A 24,320-nucleotide genomic window follows, 5' to 3' on the forward strand; every position below is an offset into this window, starting at 1 on the left:
GAATGGAGGCAATTCTCACAGAAAATGCAAACGAGCGTGGTGGCATGTTTTTCGTTGCCGAAAAGAAACCCGACTTACGTTGCAGCGTAAAACTAAAGTTTTGAGTGGCAGTAGGACCTGTCACGTTGGTCGTGGTTTGGTTGAGAGCACAATCCCATCCCTGCTAAATTAAAGGCAACGCGGTTGGTCAGACAGCTTGCCGGTTTTCAGCAACGTCATTCTGATTTAGTGGAAAAAGAAAATCTTTGGTATCGTCACCGTTGAACGGATCATTGCGATGTCTCGCAGCGGTGACGACACCAAGCGTGGTGCAGCGATAGCCTGCGTAGAGTGGCTCAGTTTTGTATTCTTCATCCGAAGCTCAAGACTCCAAGCAGCTTGACCACAATGCAGAACTCGTGCGCCCCCATGCAAAACCTGTCGTTTGTCCTCGAAAAGGGAGGCGCAGTCAAGTTCGAAGACCGTCCGGTGCCTGAGATCGTGGACCCTCACGACGTGATCGTGAACGTCCGCTACACTGGAATTTGTGGCAGTGACGTGCACTACTGCACGCACGGCTGTATTGGCAAGTACGTGGTGGACAAACCCATGGTTCTAGGACACGAATCCGCAGGTGTCGTGCACGCTGTGGGGTCCGCCGTCAAGACTCTCAAAGTAGGCGATGAAGTGGCCATGGAACCTGGAGTTCCGTGCCGACGATGCCAGCGTTGCCGCGAGGGAAACTACAACTTGTGTCCGGACATGGCATTCGCGGCTACACCCCCGTACGACGGAACATTGGCCAAGTTCTACCGCATCCCCGAGGATTTCTGCTACAAACTGCCGTCCAACGTCAGTATGCAGGAAGGAGCGATGCTTGAACCCACTGCTGTTGCCGTTCACTTCTGCCGTCTAGCTAAAGTGAGTCCTGGCAACAAAGTTGTGGTGTTTGGTGTCGGCCCCGTGGGTCTGTTGACTTGCAAAGTGGCTCGGAACGTGTTTGGGGCTACGACGGTAGTCGCAGTGGACGTCAACGAGAAGCGTCTTGCGGTCGCTATGGAACACGGTGCGACGCACGTGTTTCAGGGGAAACTGGGTACGACGCCTCAGGAGACGGCCGAGCAAATTATTGTAGAGTGTGGACTGGGCGACGGCGCCGACATCGTGATCGATGCCAGTGGTGCTGAGTCTTGCATCCAGACGGCAATCTACGTCGCACGCAACGGAGGCACCTTCACACAGGGAGGAATGGGCAAGACGGACATTATGTTCCCAATTGGCATCATGTGTGGCAAGGAGTTACGTGTGACCGGCAGTTTCCGCTACTCAGCAGGCGACTACCAACTAGCGCTCGACATGGTTGCAAGTGGCAAGCTGGAAGTCAGGAGGCTGATTTCGAAGACTGTACCGTTCGAAGAAGCGAAGGAGGCTTTCGACAACGTCAAGCGCGGCAACGGCATCAAGTGGCTCATTGAAGGACCCAACTGAGTGGTGTCAAACTAAATACGGATGAAGAATATTAACCCCCTTTATGAACTTAAAATCCTTTTCCAATCAAGAAATTGCTTTTCATACGGTTGTGGACTCTCTCTGCTCTAACTGACAATTATCACACCAGCCTACGACGACAACCTATTCTCTTTATGTCACCTTTATAATTTAGAAATTGACTCATTCGCATAACGATCATATTACCGGTAGCATTTTTGATGTTTCTGGTGGATGCCGTTTCGGCAAGCCGGTTGCCGCTACGACATCTTTCCATTTTCCAGTAAGCCGTTGAAGCGCAAAACAGATTAATACTGGGGCCGCTCTGAACAGAGGTTCTATTATTAGAACGAAGGCTAATACATGTACAAGCCATTGGTCCTAAAATGTAGAACCGGATTTCTGGTGCTCCTCAGTGGCCTGGCAAGTACTTACCAGTCAATAACAGTACCGGTATCCAATACATGTATCGAATATCGATTGTTGATGTAATCTCGCGCTTTGCTAGCGTAAAAAAACGGATACCGGTAATGTTATTTTTTCATAATTGCAGAATCGCAATACCAATAATGGGAGAAGGTCGTGCTTGGCTTCATTTTAAGTTTCCACTACAAGCTGTCAAGCGAGTGCATCGCGATCATTCGCGAGTTATCCTCTGCACCTTCATAAAATCCATGACCTCAATACCGATACATAATTCCCTCACTTCCGCGACCAGGCATGAGCAAACTCTGGAGCAAAAACGCGCGATCAAATGTAAAGTAATTTTCAGCTGGCCGACGTTTTTAAATATTTTAATTAAAATTTAAGAGAATTGCTACATACTTCGGAGTATTGCAATAATCGCAAAAGTCGGCCACAAAAACAGTGCTGTCGGTTGGAACTGGCAAGGTGCGGTCATTCTTACTCACGACAGGCCCTTGACACACAGTGAGCGCGCGTGGAAAACATAGTGGCGATGGTCTGGACGACGCTGGCCATTTCGGCCATGGGGCTGTCGTGCGTGGCCACGGGGATCACGAGCTACAGCCTCCGCCGGTCCTGGGACTTGCAGATTTCCTGCGTACGGTGGGTTTTTTTCATCTTCTTCGCGTGCTATTGCCTGTACGCCGCTGCGCGCGTCATCTGCATGGTCATAGTGAGTCTCAGGACCGAGTGGGGGCACTCGATCAACGACGACTACATGGACGAACACTACACGACGCTCGGCATCTTCGCACCGCTGCACTCGCGGGTGTCCAGTGACCCCCTCGTGACGGTATTTCAGGTTCTTGGCGACTCGGTTCACTTTTCAGTGGCCACGTGGACATTCCCACTAATCTACGAGCTTGGCCTAATAGCCAGCAAGACAATGGACCGTGGCGCGGAGAAGGAACGAGAACAGATTCAGCGGTATCTGTGGAGTGTGTGGCCCGTCATTGGCGGATTCACGGTCGCAGAGACCATTCTGGCCATAGATAAAGGGGGTTATACGACGACGACACAGGCGTTTAAGCTGGCCATTTACTTTACCATGTTCGCGAGCTTTTTGTACATGCTCTTGGTCGTCTTAAGACTCAAGTGGGGCGGCCGAAAGTACGAAAACGTTCAGGGCCAGTTCGTTACGTCGCCCGTTTATCAACGTATCTCGCGGATCCTGTACGTTAAAATCTTCGAATTTTACTTATAATATTGGAAAGATCTAACAGTATATATTTTGTTTGTGCAGTGTTATCTACGCACTCTTTACGCTTCAGTATCAGCTCGCGTCCGTCATTTCGTACTCGAGGCCGAACGACAGGGACGACCTTAGCGACTATACCAGCATCAGCACCGTCATATATAATATTTCTGGCCTTGCCTTGGCCATCACAACCATGTGCAGTCAGGCGTGTGTGCTTCAAATGTGTCGCTGTTGTATGCCCGACGACGTGGAAGCCCACCTCGAGGCCAGACTCATGCAACCTGGAGAACTCCTGTCCCCTCGAGATACCCAGATCCTCGTTGAATCGGCCGAGCCGCCGTTAGTAAATCCGGTGTTTGTCTTCACAGATATTCAGCAGTCGAGTGCATTATGGGGAGTCGGCGACGGCCTCATCATGCAACAGGCCACTGAGATCCACGACAATATCCTGCGCTCAATGTTGATGAAATATCGTGGCTACGAGATCACAACCGCAGGCGACGCCTTCCAATTGGCCTTCCACACTACCCGTGAGGCAGTCGAATACTGCATGGACGTGCAGTTGCAATTACTGGACGCTCCGTGGCCACGTGAACTGCACGGATTGTTGCCAGCCACTAAGAAACAACGCGCAGGTCGACACTTGGTCTTCCGCGGACTGCGCATACGTATGGGCATCCACGACGCCGTCAACTCGGATGGTACACTGGTACTGGATGTCCACGCTGTTACCGGTAAAATGATCTACACAGGCGCGTCGGAAGTCATCGCCAATGAGATCGGAGACTTGGGTGACGGCGGCCAGATCCTCGTCACCAAACGCGTAGCAGACTGGGTCAATATGTATGCAGACCTGGTCGCAATCCCATGTTCGGTCGACCGTGTGGGCGAGTACACTGTCCCGCAGATTAACGCAACGGTGGACGTATTCCAGGTCCTTCCGGCTGTGTTGGCCAAACGCAAGAAGAAATTCACGACCAATGTCGCCTCGACATTAAAGAGACGTCCCGGCCACGGGGAAAACGGAGCGGCCGGCGCACATTCCTTCACGGCCAACGACGGGACTCCTCCGGGCATGAGCAGTATGGCCGCTCAGCGTCGGCGTCATCTCTACGCTCTACGCGAACAACGTCGCCAACTGGAACAGGGCGTTTTCGGCCGTCCAGCCTCCCACCAGACGCTGATGCGAACGGAGAGTGCCCGGCCGAGCTTCGCGTTCGACACGCGCCCAAGTTATGCGCGTACTACAAGCATGTAAACTATTTATGAGAAAAAAGAGAACTCGCTGGCGGATGCAAGCCAGCAGGGAAGGCTAACGTCATGATGGTCCACGTTGAAGCTGATGATGTCACATATGTCCATTTAGCCATGTTGCCCACTCAAAGACCACTTTACGCTAATACTCGGTCGCGTAGCTTAACGGATAAGGATTCTAACGGCAATATTACAGTGAATACAAGAACTCTGCGTCACGCTGGCAACATAGCGAATCTCGTATTGTACAGGGTCTTTGTAAGGCCAGCCAAGTGACCAGCTGTTTCTTACGCCCGTCCCAAGACGGCAACATTCTATCAAACAAGAAAACCTCCAAAAGTTCGAACGGCTTCTACTAGACAAAAAAGTCTCACGCAACGTCCCAATAAGACTCTCTACAGGCTCGGCCATTTCGTCAATCTCGTCCTTACGTCTCGGCCCGTGTCGCTAGGATGGAGTGGACGATGCTGGCCTTCGTTACCATGGGGTTATCCTGCGTGGCCACCGGGATCACGACCTACAGTCTGCGGCGTAACTGGGACCTGCAGATTTCAAGTGTCCGCTGGCTGTTTTTCATCTTTTTCCTATGCTACTTCTTCTTCTGTCTCGGCCGCGTAGTGTTCATGATAGCTGGCGTCATCAAGCCGCTGGACTCCACGACGGAAGTGGGCGAACAGCTTTTGGCCAACCGGTACAGCAAGCTGGGCGTCTTTTCCGTGTTAAACTTTAAGGTGTCCCATGACGGGCTGGTTACTGTGTTGCTGGTGTGGGGGGACTGTGCGCTCTTCGCAGTAGCCGTGTGGACCTTCCCACTGGCCTACGAGCTCCGACTCATTGCCACCCGATCCATGGATCGTGGGGCCGAGAAGGAGAACGACCAGATCCAATGGTACTCTTGGCGCGTCTGGATCGTCATAGCGAGCTTTATCGTCGTCGAGACAACACTCGCAGCCGTGAAGAAAGGATACACGACCTATACACAGCGGTGTCTACTGGCCGTGTATTTCACGCAGTTCGCCAGCTTCCTGTACATGGTGTGGAACCTTATCCGCCTCAAATGGGTCGGACGGAAGTACGAGAATGTGCAGGGCCAGTTTGTCACGTCGCCCATTTATCAGCGACTTTCTAGGATCATGTACGAAAGAAACTTAAAGTTTATTACGCTGATTTCTATCTTAACGACTTGCTACTCAGGTTCGTATACGCCATCTTCATGCTACAGTTCCAGATCGCTTCCGTTGTCATGTACGCTATGCCGAACCAAGAGTACAAGCTAATCGACTTTATCAGCGTCAGCGCTGTCATCTACTGCACCTCCGGTCTGGCACTCTCTGTTACGACCATGTGTAGTCAAGCCTGCGTCCTCGACTTCTGCCGCTGGTGTTTGCCCGACGACGTTGAAGCCCAAGTTGAAGCGCGCCTCATGCAACCCGGAGAACTGCTGTCACCGCAAGATGCGCAGGTGCTCGTCGAGTCGGTCGAGCCTCCTCTAGCGAACCCTGTGTTTGTTTTCACAGATATCCAACAATCAAGTGCGCTATGGGGCGTCGGCGACGGATTTATCATGCAACGGGCGACCGAGATCCACGACAATATTCTACGATCCTCACTCATGAAGTACCGAGGATACGAAATCACGACCGCAGGTGACGCGTTCCAGTTGGCCTTCCATACAGTTCGTGAGGCCATTGAGTACTGTTTGGACGTACAGATGCAGCTTCTGGAAGCTCCGTGGCCGAAAGAGTTGCACGTGTTACTACCGGCGACTAAGAAGGTGCGTTCAGGCCGTCACCTCCTTTTTTGTGGCCTGCGTGTTCGCATGGGGATCCACGACGCCGTGGATTCAGACGGACCATTAATACTGGACGTACACGCGGTGACGGGGAAAATGACGTACACCGGCGCGTCCGAAGTGATTGCGAACGAGATTGGAGATATCGGCGACGGCGGTCAGATTCTGGTCACGAGACGCATAGCGGACTGGTTGTTCATGTACGCGGATCTGGTGGTCATCCCGTGTTCAGTTGATCGCGTGGGAGAGTACACGGTTCCAATGATCAACGCGACGGTGGAGGTGTTCCAGGTGATTCCACTGGAGCTGGTCAAACGCAAGAAGAAATTCACGACGACACTGAAGAAGCGCGTGGGTACGCATCCGTACGGCAGTTCTCAGTCTATTAATGACAACACGCCGCCTGGTTTGAGCTCGGAGGCCGCTGAACGCAGGCGTAACCTGTACGCGTGGCGTGAACGGCGTCGCCAACTGGAGCAGGTTGCACTTAATCGTCACGCGTCCTCCCACACAATGCTGCTGGCTGATTCTGCCGACTATGAATGGGGCGTCGTGGGCAGTAGCACTTTGTAAATTAACACGTTTAACGAGAATAGTATTTTAAATCTACCGGTAATTTAAAAAAGGCATAAAGGTGAGCTAACCTAGTTCAATGGATTGTGCTGCACCTCAAGAACTTGCATTAGCTTTTAGTTACCGGTTGCATATGCAGCATGTAAGTCTTTGTTATTCAAACTCACTTAGTGAAGAATTGTGTCCCACCGTTGCTCGACGCTGGGTTTTCGGTGCGTTGATGTTCGAAAACAACAAGCACATCGAACGCGTTAGTTTGTCCCCACAAGTCTCGAAATTGGTGCGTTGTATTGATGGGAGTTCCAATGGAACTTCTGTCGACTCAAAACATGCTTTTGACTCATCGAACTTCGATTCGAAGGTTTCGATGAAGCAAAGATACCGTACAGATGTCGTATTGTACGGCATCTGTGCAGCTTGGGATCTGTCCGATGTCGAGAATCACGTTCCCAATCTCTTTGCTTTCTTTCTCTCATACTGGACTGGCCGCGTTCATCGAACGTCGCGTTGGTCCGCCGTGGCGATACTGGCTCCTTGGTGTCCGTAGCTTCGCCGACCAAGCGGAGACGCGGAACGTGCACCATTTCCCGATCAACTCCACTTGAAAGCGTCGAGGTTTCGTATTTTTCAAACCAAACCGGAGTACACCATGGTCTGGCGAGTCTGCACTCTTGCAGCCGCAGTCGCAGTCAGCGTCGCACACGCTGGTCCGCTGCCCACAGGTGTTTGCTACGCACCGTGGCACCACGCCACCGTCACGTGCGATGTTGTAGGTAAGGACTTGACCGAGGTCGGCCAGTACTTTTCCAGCATCCGTACGTTCCAGACGCTGTTCAGTGGCGTGAACGTCATCAACTCGGCCGCAGCAGCAGGAATCAAAGTGGCTGTAGGCGTACAGCTCACGGAGCCGGCCCTAATTGACGCAGAAATTGAAGCTGTGTGTGACGGTTATAAAGCGAACCCGAGCGCCGTGGAAGTGGTGTACGTTGGTAACGAGAACCTCAAGAACAAGGACTTCGGAACGTTCACGGCCGACCAGCTCGTCGGCTACATTACGCGTATTAAGAAGTGTGTCGGAAAGACACCTGTGGGTTCAGTGCAGCGTATTAACGAATGGCTCTCGGCCGAAGGGGCCGCCACACTATCTGCGGCGTGCGACGTTATTGGTGTCAATATCTACCCGTTTTTCACGAATGGCCCGCAGACGGCCGTGGAAAAACTACAGACGCAATGGGAGCAAATGGCGGTGAAATACGACGCTGATAAGATGCACGTGACCGAAACTGGGTGGCCATCGGAAGGCGAGAACTATGGCGCGAACGTGCCCTCGCTTAAAGGGATGCAGCAGTATATGGACGACTACGTGGAATGGTCCAAGAAGGTCCCACAGAGCTACTGGTTCATGATGTACGACACGACCAAGAGCTACACGGGTGCTGAGTACGAGAAACACTTTGGTGTCTTCACTGCCGATGGAAAGCAGAAAATCACCGTCCCAAGCGGTGATGGCGCCCAGAAGCAATCCAACGCGACGGACTCGTCACCGCAGCAGCAAAAGAAACCAGGCGTATCGGCTGATCCTCCTGCGAGCGTGAAGAAGGATGCGCCTACTAACAAGACCAGTACGACGCCTCCCGCTACCACGGGTACCCCTGTTTACACGTTTCAGCAAGACTCCACGGGCAATGAAGCAGCGGGCACTGTAGCTCCATTCTCTGAAGAAGGAACTGGAACCTGTAGCCAGATCGTATCGTCTGGAGACGCCGCCGTTGGTATCAAGATCGTCACTGACAAGAGCTGCGCGTCTGGAGGTGTCGGGTGTCTTGATAAGATATGCAGATTCTGCAAGGAAGTCAGCTCTCCGGCATCGTCCAAGTTCGTCGACTGTGCCTCGATTGAAGGGAAATCACCGAAGCTGTAGATTCAACGTCATCGAGATGTGTTTTTGTAGCTCTAGGGAAGTGAATCTCGGCTTTCGCTTTGTGTTCAACGTAAGGGAGTCGCAGGAAACTCCAAGTTGATCAAGGGGTTTGTAACTTAGACAACTTGATTAACAAGAAATGGTTTGGCTACGATCAGCTTCAACTATTTGTGCGATTATGAACAGAATCTGATGTCGAGATACATGTACACTAATTGGATGCCGTTCGTGACACTGACAGCTCCGTGTTTACAAGTGCACTATTGCCGTTTGCGGAGATTAACCCTGCACTTGCCGGCATCTTCAGCCGTGGTTGCAACCGGAGTCGCCTCAGCCTGAATCGAACCTTCCGAAAGAGTCTCCGGGTCAGTGAATACAGGCGTCGGAGCTGTCGTCGTGGCAGCAGGGACAGACTCAGTTGCGGTATCCATTGCGATTGGAGCAGTCGTCGAAGCTGTGGTAGGAGCATCAGTGACCACAGGGGCAGTCGTACTAGGTGTATCAGCTGCAATAGGAATTTCTGTCGGAGTAATTGCCGAGAAGTCAATGACAACAGGGGCAGTCGTTGAAGGCGTCGTGGCCACCGGAGCTTCTGTCGTGATAGGAGCATCGGTAGTATCCTGAGTCGAGCCCGAAGAGGACTGTTGCGTCGTGACGCTGTCACCGTCAGGGATCGTGACCTTCTGCGTTCCGTCCGAAGTGAACAAACCGAAGTGCTTCTCGTACTCTGCTCCCGTATAACTGACAGTCGTATCGTACATCATGAACCAGTACGACTGCCCCACACTCTTGGACCACGTGACGTAGTCGTTCAAAAACTGTTGCATTGTCTCAAGTGTCGGTGTGTTGCTTTGGTAGTTCTCGCCACTGGAGGGCCAGCCCGTCTCCGTTAAGTGGAGTTTACTTGCGTCATACATTGCCGTCATCTGGCTCCATTGAGCTTCTAGTTTTTTCACTGGAGTCAGGTCGCTCACAGTGAAGAACGGGTAAATGTTGACTCCGATGACGTCCGACGCTGCTTCTAACTTTGCCGCGCCGTCGGCCGTGAGCCACTCGTTGATGCGTTGTACCGAACCAACAGGCGTATCCCCTACGCACGTTTTAAGCTGGTTAATGTAGATCACCAATTGCTCAGCTGTGTACGTTCCAAAGTCGCCGTTCTTGAGGTTTTCATTGCCGACATACACCGCTTCAATCGCGTTCGGGTTAGACTTGTACCCTTGGCACACCGCGTCGATCTCAGAGTTGATGGCCGAGGCGTTGGTAAGCTGCAAGCCGACAGCAACTTTAAGACCCGCTGCAGCTGCTGCTTCGATGACGTTGACACCGCTGAATTGCGCTTGATACGTGCGGACGCTCGAGAAATATTGCGCGATCTCAGTCATATCTGCACCGACGACGGCGGCATCAACGGTGCTGTGGTGCCACGGGGCGTAGCACACACCCGTCGGTAATGCGGCGGCATCCGCACCGACCACGAGTGTAGCCATCGCCACAGCGACACAAAGGCTGGAAGAGAAGACCATGGCCGCTTGAGAATGAGCTGGCTTGTGCTTTGAAAAGACAGTTGAGAAGTGAGAACTCGGATGGACGGCACCATCGGTCACACTCGCTCGAGCCGCTCGCTCGAGCCGAAGGGACAGTAAGTAGTCGGAATGAATGTGGAGGGGCAGGAAGGTTGTGGGGAGCGGAGGATGAAGTTGCGTTGCCTTACGGCACTTGGGCCGCCGCATGGATTCCACGAAGGATCGATCGAATAGCTATTTCTCGAAGCTGATCTTGCCTTGTAACGGCAGTTCACTGGTTGTATCTGCTCGCTAAACGTTCTGATTTCGACAACGACGACACCACCGTCACTTAATGGTAGAATTTCTGGAGAGTAGTCTCGATGTAGAGATGTCGCTAGGTAGAAAGGTACATGCGCAATGATCCGGGCTTTAATGCAGCAGATACTGGTACTCTTGCGATCGATATGTCGGCCCTTATGTCTTTTTTGTGCGACGTCCAATGCGTTAGGCTTAAAAAGACGAGCGAAACATAAGAGAATTGGATCAGACTACCAGGTCCCCGGTACTTCATGAACTAAGCAATGGCTTCAAGTTGCACACGCTCTAGCGTAAAGGCTTGTCCCTTCGAATAAAAAAGAAATACAACGATTGAAGTGGTATGTGTACAAAAACTGTTTTGTTTCTCCTTTATGCACCTCCGCTACATGCTCCAATTTCCTAGCTACGTAGCTGAGTCGTTTACATCAACAACTTACAGGTGCCTTACATGGCGCAGTCCTTGCCAGACTGCACCACCGGAGCAGGGGTCACCGAAGGAGTGTCCGGGGTAGGAACGTCCTGCGTGGGGACATCGACCGAAGGGGTTCCCTGAACAGGGGTCTCCTGGGCGGGGGTGTCCTGGGCAGGGATTTCACCAGTAGGGTTGGTAGGGGCCTCCGTACGGTACTCGGGGACGTCCACGGCGTACAGTGGCTCAGTCGGGGCAGGGGTGCCCTGCTGGGTCTGGTCACCACCATTGTTAGCAGGCGGGGTGCCCGGGGCCTCCGTGCGGTACTCCGGCACGTCAACGGCGTACTGCGGCTCAGTCGGGGCAGGGGTGCCCTGCTGGGTCTGGTCACCACCGTCGTTAGCAGGCGGGGTGCCAGGGGCCTCCGTGCGGTACTCGGGCACGTCAACAGCGTACTGCTGCTCAGTCGGGACAGGGGTGCCCTGCTGAGTCTGGCTGCCCGTGGAGCTGCCCTGAATCTGGCTGCCCTGCGTAGGCGTCGTCGTCGTGGATCCATCCTTGAAGCCACCGGGGATCGACACCTTCGGGTTGCCGTCCTTGTCGAAGCAGCCGAAGTGCTTCTCGTACTCGGCGCCGGTGTAGCTGGTGGTCGTGTCGAACATCATGAACCAGAACGACTCTCCCTTGCCAGCCGACCACTGGACGAAGTCGTTGAGGTACTCCTGCATGATCACGAGCGACGGAGTGTTACCGGACCAGGTCTCACCCTCCGTAGGCCAGCCAGTCTCAGTCAGCTGAATCTTGCCGGCGTCGTACTTGGATGTCATCTGCTTCCACTGAGCTTCGAGCTTCTCAATGGGCTTCTGCTCACCCTGTGTGAAGAACGGGTAGATGTTTGCACCTTGCTTGTCGCAAGCACCGGCGACTTGGTCGACACCGGGAGCAGAGTTCCACTCGTTAATGCGCTGCACCGTACCAACAGGCACACCACCGCCTGTGCACTCCTTGACCTTCTGGATGTAGCCCACGAGCTGGTCGGCGCTGACCGTGCCGAAGTCGCCGTTCTGCAGGCACTCGTTACCGACCCAAATGGTGTCGACGGCACTGGGGTTTCGCTTGTAGCCGTCACATACGGCCTGGATCTCGGCGTCGACCGAAGCCAGGTCGTTCATCTGCACACCGGGAGAAACCTTGACGCCAGCCTCGGCGGCAATGTCAATGACGTTGAGCCCGCTCATGCGGGTCTCGAACGTACGGAAGCTCGAGAAGAACTGGCCAATCTTTTGAATGTCACCCTTGAGGACGTCCTTGTTGACGGTCAAGTGGTGCCACGGAGCGTAGCAAGTGCCCGTGGCATCGGCAGAGCTGATCGCCAATGCGGCCATCATGGCGAACGTAGTCTTGTAGGTAGCACACACCATCTTTGAAACAAGTCGAAGGGATGAAGATGTAGAGAGGTGCGGGTGCTGGGTAGTTCCTTGCGCTGGACGAGGAAAATTGGGGAATGAACAGGTTCGTGAAGCTGTGCTCCCGTTCTGAGGAGACGAGAGAGGAGGCGAGCGAGCGCTCTGCTGTTCGAACTGACGTTCGGTAAGAGACACTCGCCTCTGCGGGCAAGAGACCGTCGTCTTTTACACATGACCATCCATGTGGTACAATCGAAGACTTGGCAGAGATTGCCAGCGTCCTCAAACTTCGAGGTGACAGCAGGTTTAAGCGTGGCACATGGTAGGGAACGACGACTATCGTCCGACGCGTTCACACCGAGCTGACTGGATTTCGGAGAAGCAATTGTAATGGAAGAAGTCATCTTGAGTTCCCCAATACATGTACAGTAACGTCGGCCAGGAGACTCAGTTATTTTAGATGAGTCCCAAAGCAATTTGCAGAGGCAGGTCCTCGCTGTCTCGTTTGCTTACAACCGCGCGTTCGTGGCACGCACGCTGCACCGGACTTCGCATAGGAATTTCCTATTAGGAAAGACCCGACGATCGACAAGCGTGACGCATGTAGATACAAATCAACGATGCGAGGTAAGATGAGAAGAAGAAGAAAATCTACCGGTTGATATTACGAGAAACTTCCATTGGAAAGCGTACAGTTCTGTCCTCGTAAAATGCATTCGGTCCATCCAAAGTGTCTCTTTCAAAATTCAGACCCACCAGGATCTTGCTTAAGAGACTGAAAGTCTCAGCGATCGTCCACGCGTTTTACATCGCGCAATTGGCGGTCGTCGTCGTGGCAGTCGTAACCGCCGGAGTCACGGCAGGGCTGTCTGTAGTCGCGACCGTCGTGTCCTCTTCCTCCGAGGCGAGGGTATCGCCTGACGTCGTAGTGGTCGGTGCGGAAGTGGCCTCCTCCGTGGCCGAATCGTCGGCGTACGACGTAGTTTGCTGGGTTGAATCATCCGTGGCCGAGCTCTGGGTAGTCTGCTGAGTCGAGTCTTCCGAGGTCGATGTCGAGCTCTGCGCTGTCTGCTGCGTGGTGTCCTCGCTAGTGGAAGCGGTCGTTGACGTCGTGGTGGAGTTAGTATTGCCGCCCGGGATGGTCACGTGAGCGACCATGTCGTCGCCGAAGATACCGAAGTGTGTCTCGTAGTTGGCGCCCGTATAGCTCGTGGTGGTGTCGTACATCATGAACCAGTAGCTCGACTGCACGCTGGAGGACCAGGTGGCCCAGTCATCCAGGTACTGCTGCATGCCATCGTACGATGGCGAGTTGCCCTCGTAGTCGTCGCCCTCGTACGGCCAGCCTGTTTCGGTCACATGCATTGTGCTCTCGTCGTATCCAGCCGCCAGCATCTGGGCCCACTGGGTCTCGAGCTTGGACACCGACGTACTGTCGCCCTGGGTGAAGAACGGGTAGATGTTAACGCCGATGACATCGCAAGCGGCCGCCAGCGTGGAGGCGTCATCTGCATTCAGCCACTCGTTGATGCGCTGCACGGAGCCGACGGGCACAGCATTGCTCGTGCATTCCTTAACTTGCGAAATGTAGCCGGCTAGGGTGTCGGCGCTGAAAGAGCCATAGTCTCCGCTAACCAGGTCCTCGTTACCCACGTACAACGGCTTCGATAGCATCCGGATACGACGAGTAGCCGTCACACACGGCCTGGATCTCTGAGGCAATGGCCGACGAGTCCGTGAGCTGTACACCCACGGCCACTTTGAGACCTGCGTTGGCCGCCGTCTCAATGACGTTAATACCGCTGTATTGCGCCTGGAAAGATCGGAATGCCGTGAAATACTCGGCGATCTGGGCCATGTCGGTGGCCAGCACGTCGCTAGTCACGGTGTCGTGATGCCAAGGCGCGTAGCATACGCCGGGCAGGGTAGCGTCCACAGCGTCTGTAGCGAGGACAGCCAGCACTGCGACGACGGTCATGTACGACGTGCACACCATTGTCAATAGAGCTCTAAAGGCGATTCAGATCGATGCGAGTAAGAAAGCGAATTGAGTAATGACTTGCATGGCTGTCGACTAGCAAATAGCGGCCACGGCCGAGATGACAAAGAGACTTTCGCATCGGCGACCGATACTTAAGGATGGAGGTGACACATTAGAACACAAGTGTCATGCATGGCATTTTAGAGATCTATGGCTGGCGAAAGATACTCGAGGAAGTGCCCTGCACATCGATGTGAGCTGCTTCGCGACTCAAAGCGCACGGGTGGCACCGCCAGATGGCCATTTGACAATCGACAGGGTGGAAAAAAGCCACCCGCTAGCCGGTTTCCAGTCACCGCCATGCCCAAAAAAATCCGCTGTGAGCGGATCTGCTGCCTCCTTTTGCCAAAAGTTTTGGGGCAAATGTCTTGAGCCAGCGCAACTTGCGTCGTAACTGGTGGTGGAGCCTTAGTCGTAAGGGAACTACTACATGTACTAAGGTGCGACGACGGCGGTCGTTATTAGCGACACCTTAATCACTGTAACTTGGTAAATGTAACCGAAAATGACTCTGCTTTTGGCGCCGGTTACATGTAAAGATTGCCGGTCTTTTTGCGTTTGTGGTACGGCCGGGTTTCTTGCACAGCCCGTGGGTGACGGCCCATCAGTGTCACTGACTCAGTGAGCACGAGAAAAGCAGCGAGCATAGTGGCGTACATGTATCATACAGTAGCTTTCTGCACTGCCACAAAAGACACGCTGATTTCCGCCATCCGCGCGGATAGCCGCGGAACGTTAGCGTGGCACCATCGTCGAGGCTAAGACTTGTTAAGTGAGATGGGTGGGTGCTCGAACGTGTACATGTACCGTGTACAGCAACTACATGTATAATAATTTGTCCCCTCCCCAAAATACCCGCCCTCTGGGTTCTTTCGATATAAGAGGGTTGTCCAGATAAAAAGTGATAGATTAAATATCACTGAGCTCGTAGTACACAGAAAAAAAACCGAGCTGTCACCACGAGCGTTGTCCGAATAGAAAAAGTGATTAATTTTCCCCCGACAACTTTTTTTCTGCGAAGAAAAAAATGAGGCCAAATAAATCGTCGCATGTCCAAGTGAGAAATTGGCTCCGCCAAATTTATTCCACCAAACCTATTTAAATTCATACAATCATTTTGATAGGTTGTTCCCTTGCACTTCAATTCCGCACGCGCATTGCTGAAAGAAGACGGCCAGCTGGAGCACGCTATGTCTACGCAGGAGTGCAGCAACGCTTTGGCAAGTGAAGAGACCCCTCCAATTGCAGGCTTATCTGAAAGACTCGAGGTGATCCGTGGGAAGGAAATGGATCCAGTGCTGTGGTCTGAAGCCTCCAGCATCGAAAGCGGGGAAGACTCTCAGCAATCGTCAAGCGAAGCTACTGAAGCCCCACCGACAATGAAAGCTCGACTGGCCTCAGATCAAGTTAACGTGAGAGCATCACGTACGAGCATCCCGACCAAGAAGAAGGCTGTTTTCAAGAAGAAGCAAGAAGACGAAGAAGGCAGCTCCCAAGAAGAGCGCTCCTGCTAAGAAGACATCCGCTCCGAAAAAATCTAATACCCCAGCCCCACCGATGCGCTGGACGGTCCCGCTGACAGCGCTAGCAATCGAGACTCGCTACAAAAACCCGCGTGTGCTGAAGAAATTTGCAGTGTCGACAGCAGACACGAAGATGATGCGTGCATAGTGGGAAGCCACGGTCCACACATGTTTGGAGCAAGCCTTGATTGATAACGCCTGGGGTGATGCGGAGCAGCCACGCGACGTGAGCGTGGACCAGTTCAAAAACAAGCTTAATGCTGTTCGCACTGCATATCGAGCGAAGCGTACGCAGCTGCTCGCAACTGGAAACAAAGCGCTGGAGGATACGTCTGGATCAGAAGACGAGGAGGAGGAGGGACAATACGCGGAGATGCCGCGCAATTTTTTCTTCAGTCGTCAGAAAATATCGACGGCAACTTCACATGTGATCCAATGGATGTTAACCCAAAGTACCGTGTCGCTCTTGGCAAAGAGCTCACGGCCTTGTGGCCACTGCTTTGCGACGTCTTTTCAGGTAATCCCGGCTGCACAGGTGAACCAATCATTGAGTCTGGGGTTTCGCGCGACCGACTTACTGAAGACGTAGACGATGAGCATAGTGTTTACGTGAACGGTGACGAATGTGACGAAGCGTGCTCCGATACATCGCTGGATGCACGCAAAGAAGCCAAAGCCAATGCCAAGGCCCGTTCTCAATCAGCCAAACCAAGTTCGAATCTACCTGTGGATGCGATTGCAGGGTCGTTGGAAGCTGGATTCGGATCCATCGAGCGGATTCTGACGACTGGACAGTCTACGAGGTCTGGTGAGGGGGGGGTATAAACGAAGCAATCGTTAAGTTGACGTCGACAATTGAGGCCGCCAACGCTAGTAAAGCTGCATTTTTGAAGATGCAACGCGATGCGGGCCAAGCATTGCGGCAAAGCATGGAGAGTCTCCAGCAGATGTCAGCATCTGCGGTTGAAATTTTTGCGAAGGTGAAGGAGCAGCTATATGGTGTCAACGTCTGATGCAAAATGCCGGAATTGTAGCCATTCCGGGCTACGATACTTTTACTTTATTCGTTATCATGGCGGTAAAATTGCTCCATGTACGTGTTTCTCTTCGCCTCACCCAAATTGATTTCCTCTTCCGTTCGCTCCCAGTGAGGGTCAAATGCGTGCATTGCTGGCATTGCCGTTCTACGTGATACATCGTCTCGATTCCATTCAAACTCCTCTTCATCACCTATGTCAACGAGCAGGTTGTGAAGTACTGCTGTGCTACATATCATTCGTGCATTCGTCGTGTGTGCATGACGATCTGTCACGCCATTCAGCACTTTGAAACGCCCTTTGATTTTCCCGAACACACACTCAACAAATATGCGTGTTGATGAAAGGTGAAAATTGAAGCTGTTCAATAAGTGAATACATTAGTTAATACATCAATGTTGGGCCGTGGCACGAGTACAGAGGTCACCGTTCAACTTACTATCGTTGTTTTCGCGACAACCGATTTCCTCGTCGTTTGTCAAAAGGAACCGTAAGAAACGGCCAAATCTTGAATTCTGCATCGGCTAGCCAGTTGATCCCAGGAGGACACAAGTATCGTGCGCGGGGCCCAAGTACTTCAGATTGATTCCACATCGATTGATCGGAATTACTTCCAGTGAACACACCAAAGTATCGAAATTTACCACGATAGTCGACAGCAGCCAAACAGTTGTAGGATGGATTTCCGCTCTTGTCGTAGAAACCCTGAGCGAAGCGACCACATCAAACCATTAGCGCACGCATCGCAGTAGCAAAATCAAACAGCGCCAGACCATGTGATTCCTTGGACGGCGAGTTCGAATAATAGTGCCGTCAAAGACACATGCCACATCCGGAAAATCACTTCCGCGTCGAGCAAACCCTTCCACCAGTCCATCCCATTCGTCTACAGCATCGGGCGCTGGGAAAAAAATGACATCATGCATCATGTCGTAGAGAAGATCTTCAAGGCGTTTAATGTAAACTCCAGCAACAGCTCTTGACGTTCCTAGTTGCACAGCTGCCCCTCCTATCCCGTCACCATCAATGCCACAGCCATTGCCGTAATAGGTTAACAAGACAGCGAGCCCGAAATCAAAGTTGTACTGAGTGTTTGACCCAGGTAAACCATACTTGCGGTAATACAACGGCTCGAGCCAGGCTACCAGGGCATCAAATGACTCCGGGCTGCAGCGCACTGTCTTCCTGTAGGCTGTATGAGATCGTTGTGACTTCAGACGTGCAAAAACGTCAGCCCGGACTATGATTTTCTCTTGAGTAGGTCCACGAATCGATCTTCCGTCCAGTTGACCGACCGACACAACCAAAAGAATGTACAGCAAGCACAGCGCCAAGATCTCCTCTACGTCCAGGTCAACGAAATGGTCTCCTTCCTCGTCGTCCATGCCATCAGCAGCTTCATCAAGATCTCCACGCAGCTGTGTCATTCCAGCGTAGCGAGAGGCACTGTAGTCTGCGAGTTGGCTCCGTGTTGATGAGCTACTCGACAGTCTTCTCTCGCCACCACCTTCTATGCTAAACAAACGTGGTCTGTCCTCCTTGTCGGAATCTGGACAGCCCCTAGCTCCCTTGCCAGCGTCGTATTTGTTTCATAGTTGCTGTTTTCTAGCACAATGACGGCATCATCCCAGTTAAAGCAAGCATCAAGTAGGATCATGACGATTAGACGCACAAGAGTCAATGACCATCGGCATCACACCCTCCGCTCTCCGTTACGCCATCCGCGACGCTTGTGTGTAAATGCACGCTTTAAAGAAGTTGCTCCGCGCAGAAAGCTTCCTCCATTTCGCACTCGACTCGCCACTTCAACACTAAAAAATAAAGCGCGACTCGAAAGAAATAGGTGGCGAGCCTCTTTCTTTTAAAATGAAGCGTCTGCGGCACCTCGTTTTTCTTAGCGCTACTTCACAAAAAAAAAAAGTGAGAAAAATAGCTCACTTTTCTATTTGGACAGCGCTCTAAGCTTACCCAATAATCGACCAGCCAACTTTTGTTGACAAAACCTATGATATTGCATACAACATTCTTATTAAAAGGTTCATCCTGGTAAGCTCGTAACAGGCATTGTTTTGCTGCAGTCGTCGCCGACGATTGCCTCTCTACTCATGGACCAAGCTGACTAATTTCATGTGGGTAGCCTGCACATAGCAGGAGCCTCCAAACCCCCACCATCGCTCGGGTTGCCGTCCTATTACGCACACTTTGAAGAGCATCTCTCAGAAAAAGCTTGCAAGAAAGACACGAGCTAGCAGGCGCATCGCAATATACGCTTGATCACGATGCACCACCAAAGAGAGCGCGAGGCTCAAGTCTTTCTGCACAGTTAACTACGCCAGCTCAAGTGTCTATCAATGACACGAAAGAGGCGCCAAGGTTCCCATACAGCATCCAGCGCCAATACTGTAACGGACTAGACTAGCTTCAGGACCAAAAAATCAGTCGTTAGCCGTTAAGACAGCGAAAAGGTCAAGAAGAGTAAGATCACCTCAGCCGAGAGAAGCGCAGCTGATGGCATCAGTGCACAGCCCTCTAACAAGAAGGTCCGTAAAGTCTCAAAACCCGCTGCTGAAAAGACCAGGCAAGGAACAAATATGCGCTGGACTGTTGAGCCTGCTGGTCTGGCAGATGTGGTTCGCTTAAAGAACAAGCTGATTCTGGACAAGTTTGCTTCGAAAGCCTCCGATACGAAGGCAATCCGGGACGTGTGGGGGATACTATCAATGTGTTCAATCAACGCGTTTTGGCTGAGCACGCATGGAAAAATGATGTACCCCAGGTGATGTCCATCAAACAGCTCAAGAACAAGCTGAACAGCATTCTGCAGCGGGGCTGCCGTGGCTTTAGCGTCAGAGGAAGACGTTCGACTCAAAGAGTCAGTACTACTAATTTCTTTATCCAAAGAAACTTACAGCCGACGACCAGGGCTTAAAGTTAATACCTCAACTTTTATGCTTCAAAACCAGAAGTGTTTTATTTACTTTTATTGCGGCCAAACTTCCTTCTGTTTAACTTTCAAGCATAGTTAAACCTAATCAAATGCATAACGTGTGGCTTTCAGCCAACGTACTGATAGACCTTGTTAACTCTCCAACTTATGTACTAAGATTTTGTTAACAATCCGGGTACTCCGTACCCCTGTGTGCTCTACACCATGTAACCCCGTTACGCATTCGATCAGCTTACAAATTAAAGCGATCTCGTTTAATGGTCACTCGCGTCCGTGACAGCCACTCCGACAGCGATGAGAGTAAAGAAATTCGCAAATATCCAGAAATGCTTCTGGATTATTTTCTCGAGTCTCTTCCGCCGGCTGCATTGAACTTTGACTGACTCGAAGCGAGCAAAAATCGCACGCATGATCCCCTCAATGTTCATCAGCGGTACCGCGATGCTTTGGGCGCGGAAATGCGGGATTGTGGCCATTTCTTTGTGCGTGTTTTTTCACCGCCCGGGGTGCACTGGTGAATCATTAACCAAGTCGGGCACTGCAGCCGGTGGTGATTTGCCTAGCAGTGGCCAAAGTGAATCATATTTGTCCGACGGTGGTTGCTTCGATACGCCAAGCCAAGCTCGCGAAAGAGCAAAAACAAACAGAGAAGTCAAAGAAACAATCTGAGCGTCAGACTCAAAGAACAAGTTTAAGGGGTCTGGTGGACACTAAGAACAAGTTTGAAGCGTCTGGTGGACACTAGACTTAGGCTCGGTTTGCATCAATTGAGAGGGTGTGGGCTGGTCGCCGAAACCCTCTACAACCAAATGTTGACGTTGTGCAGCTCGTCGGCAATCTAATGTCTTCGATGGAATCCGCCCACGCTGCGCAACAAGCGACCAGTGCAGCTCTGCTTTCTGACGCCCATGCAGAGAACCCGAACGCGAGCCTGGTATTATATTTATTACGTCGTATTATACCGTTTGAGATGTGTCTTATTATTATGGTGTTGCCGTATCTATTGATTTACAGGAAGAAGAAGAATCCGCAGCAGATGTAAACGGTTCTGATACCTTGATGAAGAGGAAGTCATAATCGTATTTATGCTGCTCCTTGCGCTCGCTATCAGGTTTGGCACATTAGACTAAGGATCTCTTCAGGTTCCACCCCGTTAGAAGATTACTGTACGATCAGACTTCTACGCCAAGCTGAAGACACAAAGATCCCGAACTGCTTACAGGAAGACGATTCAGTGTTCGCCTGCTTCATTAGACGCTCTATGTGTCTAATTTGAACCGTTATATTACAAGAAATACGGATTTCCTGGACAAAAAGCTAAAAATTCTTTTGATTGGGGCTCCGTATTATAATGGCATATTACGGAAATGGATGTGGAGAAGATGGGGACGGTATTGGAGGCGCGATGGCCCAGCTAGGGATGTTTCGGGCTGCTTCCAGAGGCTTTATCAGAATCATAGAGAAACTACTTTTCGAGCTGCTGGACGATGTCATCTATTTGTCAGCACCAAGAGCAGACGATGAGTGGAGCGAGTTGGGAAATGGTTTTGCAGCGCGTGGCGCCGATTTTTCAGATTTTGCATGTGTTCTTGACGGCACGCGGATTCGAACGCGCAGGCCTCGCGACCACCAAGTATTGATGTCCTCCAAACATTGTTGAATTTCACATTTGGACATTGACTATTGTGTGTTTGCATCATTGTAGGGCTTCTACGACGTGAGTGGGAAACCGTCCTTTAATTGTCTAACCGCTATCGACTACAGATACAAGTTTCGGTATCTTCTTAGTGGCATCAATCTAAGTGGAACCAGTCTGTCGTTCTTGGAGCCAAGGCTAGAGATCTGTGCCCGCCAAATGTCAATTGGCTGGGAGATGTTGGCTCCAAACTGTGGCTGTTTCTGATGATGCCATCCGATGAACGTAGCGGTCAGCGCTTGACGCGGAAGCTGAGATGGTAATCTAGTCTTACAAGATATATTATAAAGCTAATAATGTGTGTTTATATAACTGTTCGTAGCTACAATTATCATCTCTCCCAAACGCGAATCATCGTGGATCGTGTCTTCGGCAAGATTAAGGCAAGGTTTAAGTGCTGCATGGTGTAAATGATCGGAAAGCCCACATCACAAATGTGATGATAATCTGTGTCGCCGCGGTGCTGCACAATCTGCTGATTGACATAGGCGACAAAGTGTCAGCGATGACGAGTCAAAAAGAAAAACAAGACATGAAGTTAGGAAGTGATGGAAAACTTTGACCAAGGTTGGGAGCGAGCGCAGGAGGAGGTTAATTTAGCAATTCAAAGGAGAAGCATGCACGCGGATCGGTTCTATCAACGCGACAATGAGTAGTGGTAGTTCAAGGTGATGCAGCTACCGGTACACCGTAAAATGAATGAGTCGCACCGTGCGAGGCGGTCGTTTTTCTTCGCAATTTTCTGATGTAGCTTTTCGGTAATCTGGTAAAGACCTGCCATTCCTTTATCTACTGCAAAGATAGCTGTAGGTGGCCTTCCTCTGTTGATATCCTCCGCACAAAGATCAGCATCGAAGCCTGCTTCACTTGCCACCTCTCCTTCAATTTCAGTAAAAAGAGCATCGGGGTTAAAGCCTTATGCAGCTGATGCTCTTCTGTGGACGTCTACAGCGCGAACGGTAGCATTCAGAGCGAAATCCGCTGCTCTCATCTCGCTGCAGACGTGCATAGACCGAGGAGCTGTATCGGGGTATGCACTTGGTGTGTCACTGTCGATGTCCATGGCCCCTTCATCTTGTCCGCTGTGATGCCGGATTCCTTGCCTTTTCAATATAAAAGCAGGATCCATAGAAAAAGCAGGTCCCTGAACTACTTATTTTTTGCGAATTAAAAGACCACAAAACAGAAGCTTTTTTTAGCGGTCCGTTTTATGAAATAAGTAGGCGCCAACATGTAAGTTTTTATTATCTAGACAACCCTGCCTTCCCCTAAATAAACCCTCCGAAAAATACCCCCCTATTATAGTACCCCTGGGAATTCTCACCGGATTGTGAAGAAAGGTGCAGGGGAGAGTGCGGCCAGCTCTGATCCCTCAGTGAGGATACAGAAGAAAAAGCCATAGCAGAATCGGGTACGAGCAAGGGACCGGCGTGCATACACTAAGGAAACGTCAAAGTGGTGTTCGAATCGACAGAGGTGGATGAGGTAGCACGTCAAGTGGAGGCGGTGGCGATGTATGCGACGAGTGCGCTGAGGAAAAAGGACGATGATCAAAATACCGAAGGATGCGGAAGTAGGCAGAGCGACGGTGCTCACGTGGGCGGTAGCGATGTGCATGAAACCCAAGGATGCTCAGACGACGATGGAGCGGTAGTCACACCGGCATTTCCATAAGGACCATTGTGTGTCCATGCACGAGTGGTGGCGCAGAGTTCGCTGCCAGAAGGAGACAGCGCCGGTCGGAGGTAAACATGCGATGCGATCAATCACGCGGGAACGCATTGCGGGACTGCGGGAAGTGCAAGATATTTGCACCGCCCGTTAACGACAGGTCAAGCTCCTAAAGGTAATGGAGGAAGTCTGCAAAGTGGTCAAGATTGCTCGAGGTGGCGCAGGTGGCGCAAGTAATGCAATGCAAGTGACAACGGTGTCGTGCGTTTGTCTACGAAAGCAAATAGGGGCGTGCGTGCGGCGGCTTAGATCAAGGACGACGGCGACGCGCTCGATTCCGTATAAGAAATCGTGCGCGTACCAGCAGTGACGAGGGTACCGAATTCTGTGAAACAATGTGGCCGTGATGTGAATATACACTGAACGAAGCGTTTGAAGAAGCACGAGGATCAAGTCCCGAGGTAGTAGGCCCTTGGAGAAAATATGAGCTGTGAGACGACTGTTGAAGAAAAAAATCAAAGAATTCAGAGCAACACTACGGCTGCAGTAATGTAAAGAACGACAGGGGGAATTGGCGCTGCTACCGCTGCAAGACAAGCGGTCCAGGCGCAGTTGAGATGTCGTTGATGTAAACCTGACTGCGACAAGGTGGCTACAAGGATGCTTAGGTCGTGAGTGGAAATTACGAGCTGCCCAACTACGGGCTGTGGGAACCGATGTTTCTAGTAGTTTACTAATGGGGGCTACTCACCACACAGTGCAAGTTGCACAATGACCTGTGGGTCCTGCTCCTCAGCATCAAGCTTCACAGCCGCAGCCTGGTGTCGGACGGCTCCCTGTCCAGAATCGAGATGCCTTATGGGTGCATTTCCCCGACGCGCAACATAAGAAGCTGGCTATACGATCTTTTGATGGAAAAGAGCTTTACGTCGGACTCGGGTGGTCGAGCATCTTCACGTGGGGACGCAGGTTCGAGCGCCAAGTAAACATCGCTCAGGTGACCTGTGGATTAGGCTAGCCTGAGGATTTTAAGTAGATCTATTGGGACACAGCTTAGCCGGTGCGGCTGAAAGGTACTACAACAAGCAGAATGA

The 24,320-nt window shown here is 51.6% G+C and overlaps 7 protein-coding genes across 7 annotated transcripts; 3 read left to right on the forward strand and 4 right to left on the reverse strand.

The window, feature by feature from the left end:
* Positions 1–387: 387 nt before the first annotated feature.
* On the forward strand, positions 388–1,467 carry PITG_04121 (sorbitol dehydrogenase, putative; the record flags this gene model as incomplete). The annotated part of the gene is made up of 1 exon (XM_002905780.1): positions 388–1,467. One exon carries the CDS (start codon positions 388–390, stop codon positions 1,465–1,467), a length of 1,080 nt encoding a protein of 359 aa, XP_002905826.1.
* A 958-nt stretch (positions 1,468–2,425) lies between these two features.
* PITG_04122 (uncharacterized protein) lies at positions 2,426–6,749 on the forward strand (the record flags this gene model as incomplete). The annotated part of the gene is made up of 4 exons (XM_002905781.1): positions 2,426–3,105; positions 3,176–4,384; positions 4,836–5,519; positions 5,579–6,749. The coding sequence occupies 4 exons, from the start codon at positions 2,426–2,428 to the stop codon at positions 6,747–6,749; spliced, it is 3,744 nt and encodes a 1,247-aa protein (XP_002905827.1).
* Positions 6,750–7,398: 649 nt separating this feature from the next.
* On the forward strand, positions 7,399–8,670 carry PITG_04123 (glycoside hydrolase, putative; the record flags this gene model as incomplete). Its single annotated transcript, XM_002905782.1, has 1 exon — positions 7,399–8,670. One exon carries the CDS (start codon positions 7,399–7,401, stop codon positions 8,668–8,670), a length of 1,272 nt encoding a protein of 423 aa, XP_002905828.1.
* A 666-nt stretch (positions 8,671–9,336) lies between these two features.
* PITG_04124 (glycoside hydrolase, putative) lies at positions 9,337–10,196 on the reverse strand (the record flags this gene model as incomplete). The annotated part of the gene is made up of 2 exons (XM_002905783.1): positions 9,337–9,350; positions 9,413–10,196. The coding sequence occupies 2 exons, from the start codon at positions 10,194–10,196 to the stop codon at positions 9,337–9,339; spliced, it is 798 nt and encodes a 265-aa protein (XP_002905829.1).
* A 649-nt stretch (positions 10,197–10,845) lies between these two features.
* Positions 10,846–12,393, reverse strand: PITG_04125 (glycosyl transferase, putative; the record flags this gene model as incomplete). Its single annotated transcript, XM_002905784.1, has 1 exon — positions 10,846–12,393. The coding sequence occupies one exon, from the start codon at positions 12,324–12,326 to the stop codon at positions 10,941–10,943; it is 1,386 nt and encodes a 461-aa protein (XP_002905830.1).
* Positions 12,394–13,115: 722 nt separating this feature from the next.
* Positions 13,116–14,307, reverse strand: PITG_04126 (carbohydrate-binding protein, putative; the record flags this gene model as incomplete). The annotated part of the gene is made up of 2 exons (XM_002905785.1): positions 13,116–13,952; positions 14,014–14,307. 2 exons carry the CDS (start codon positions 14,305–14,307, stop codon positions 13,116–13,118), a joined length of 1,131 nt encoding a protein of 376 aa, XP_002905831.1.
* Positions 14,308–16,935: 2,628 nt separating this feature from the next.
* Positions 16,936–18,297, reverse strand: PITG_04127 (uncharacterized protein; the record flags this gene model as incomplete). Its single annotated transcript, XM_002905786.1, has 7 exons — positions 16,936–17,045; positions 17,106–17,272; positions 17,352–17,419; positions 17,461–17,600; positions 17,676–17,997; positions 18,058–18,123; positions 18,214–18,297. 7 exons carry the CDS (start codon positions 18,295–18,297, stop codon positions 16,936–16,938), a joined length of 957 nt encoding a protein of 318 aa, XP_002905832.1.
* Positions 18,298–24,320: the final 6,023 nt, after the last annotated feature.

This window comes from Phytophthora infestans, genomic scaffold (assembly GCF_000142945.1).
Source record: "Phytophthora infestans T30-4 supercont1.5 genomic scaffold, whole genome shotgun sequence".
Taxonomy (NCBI): domain Eukaryota; phylum Oomycota; class Peronosporomycetes; order Peronosporales; family Peronosporaceae; genus Phytophthora; species Phytophthora infestans.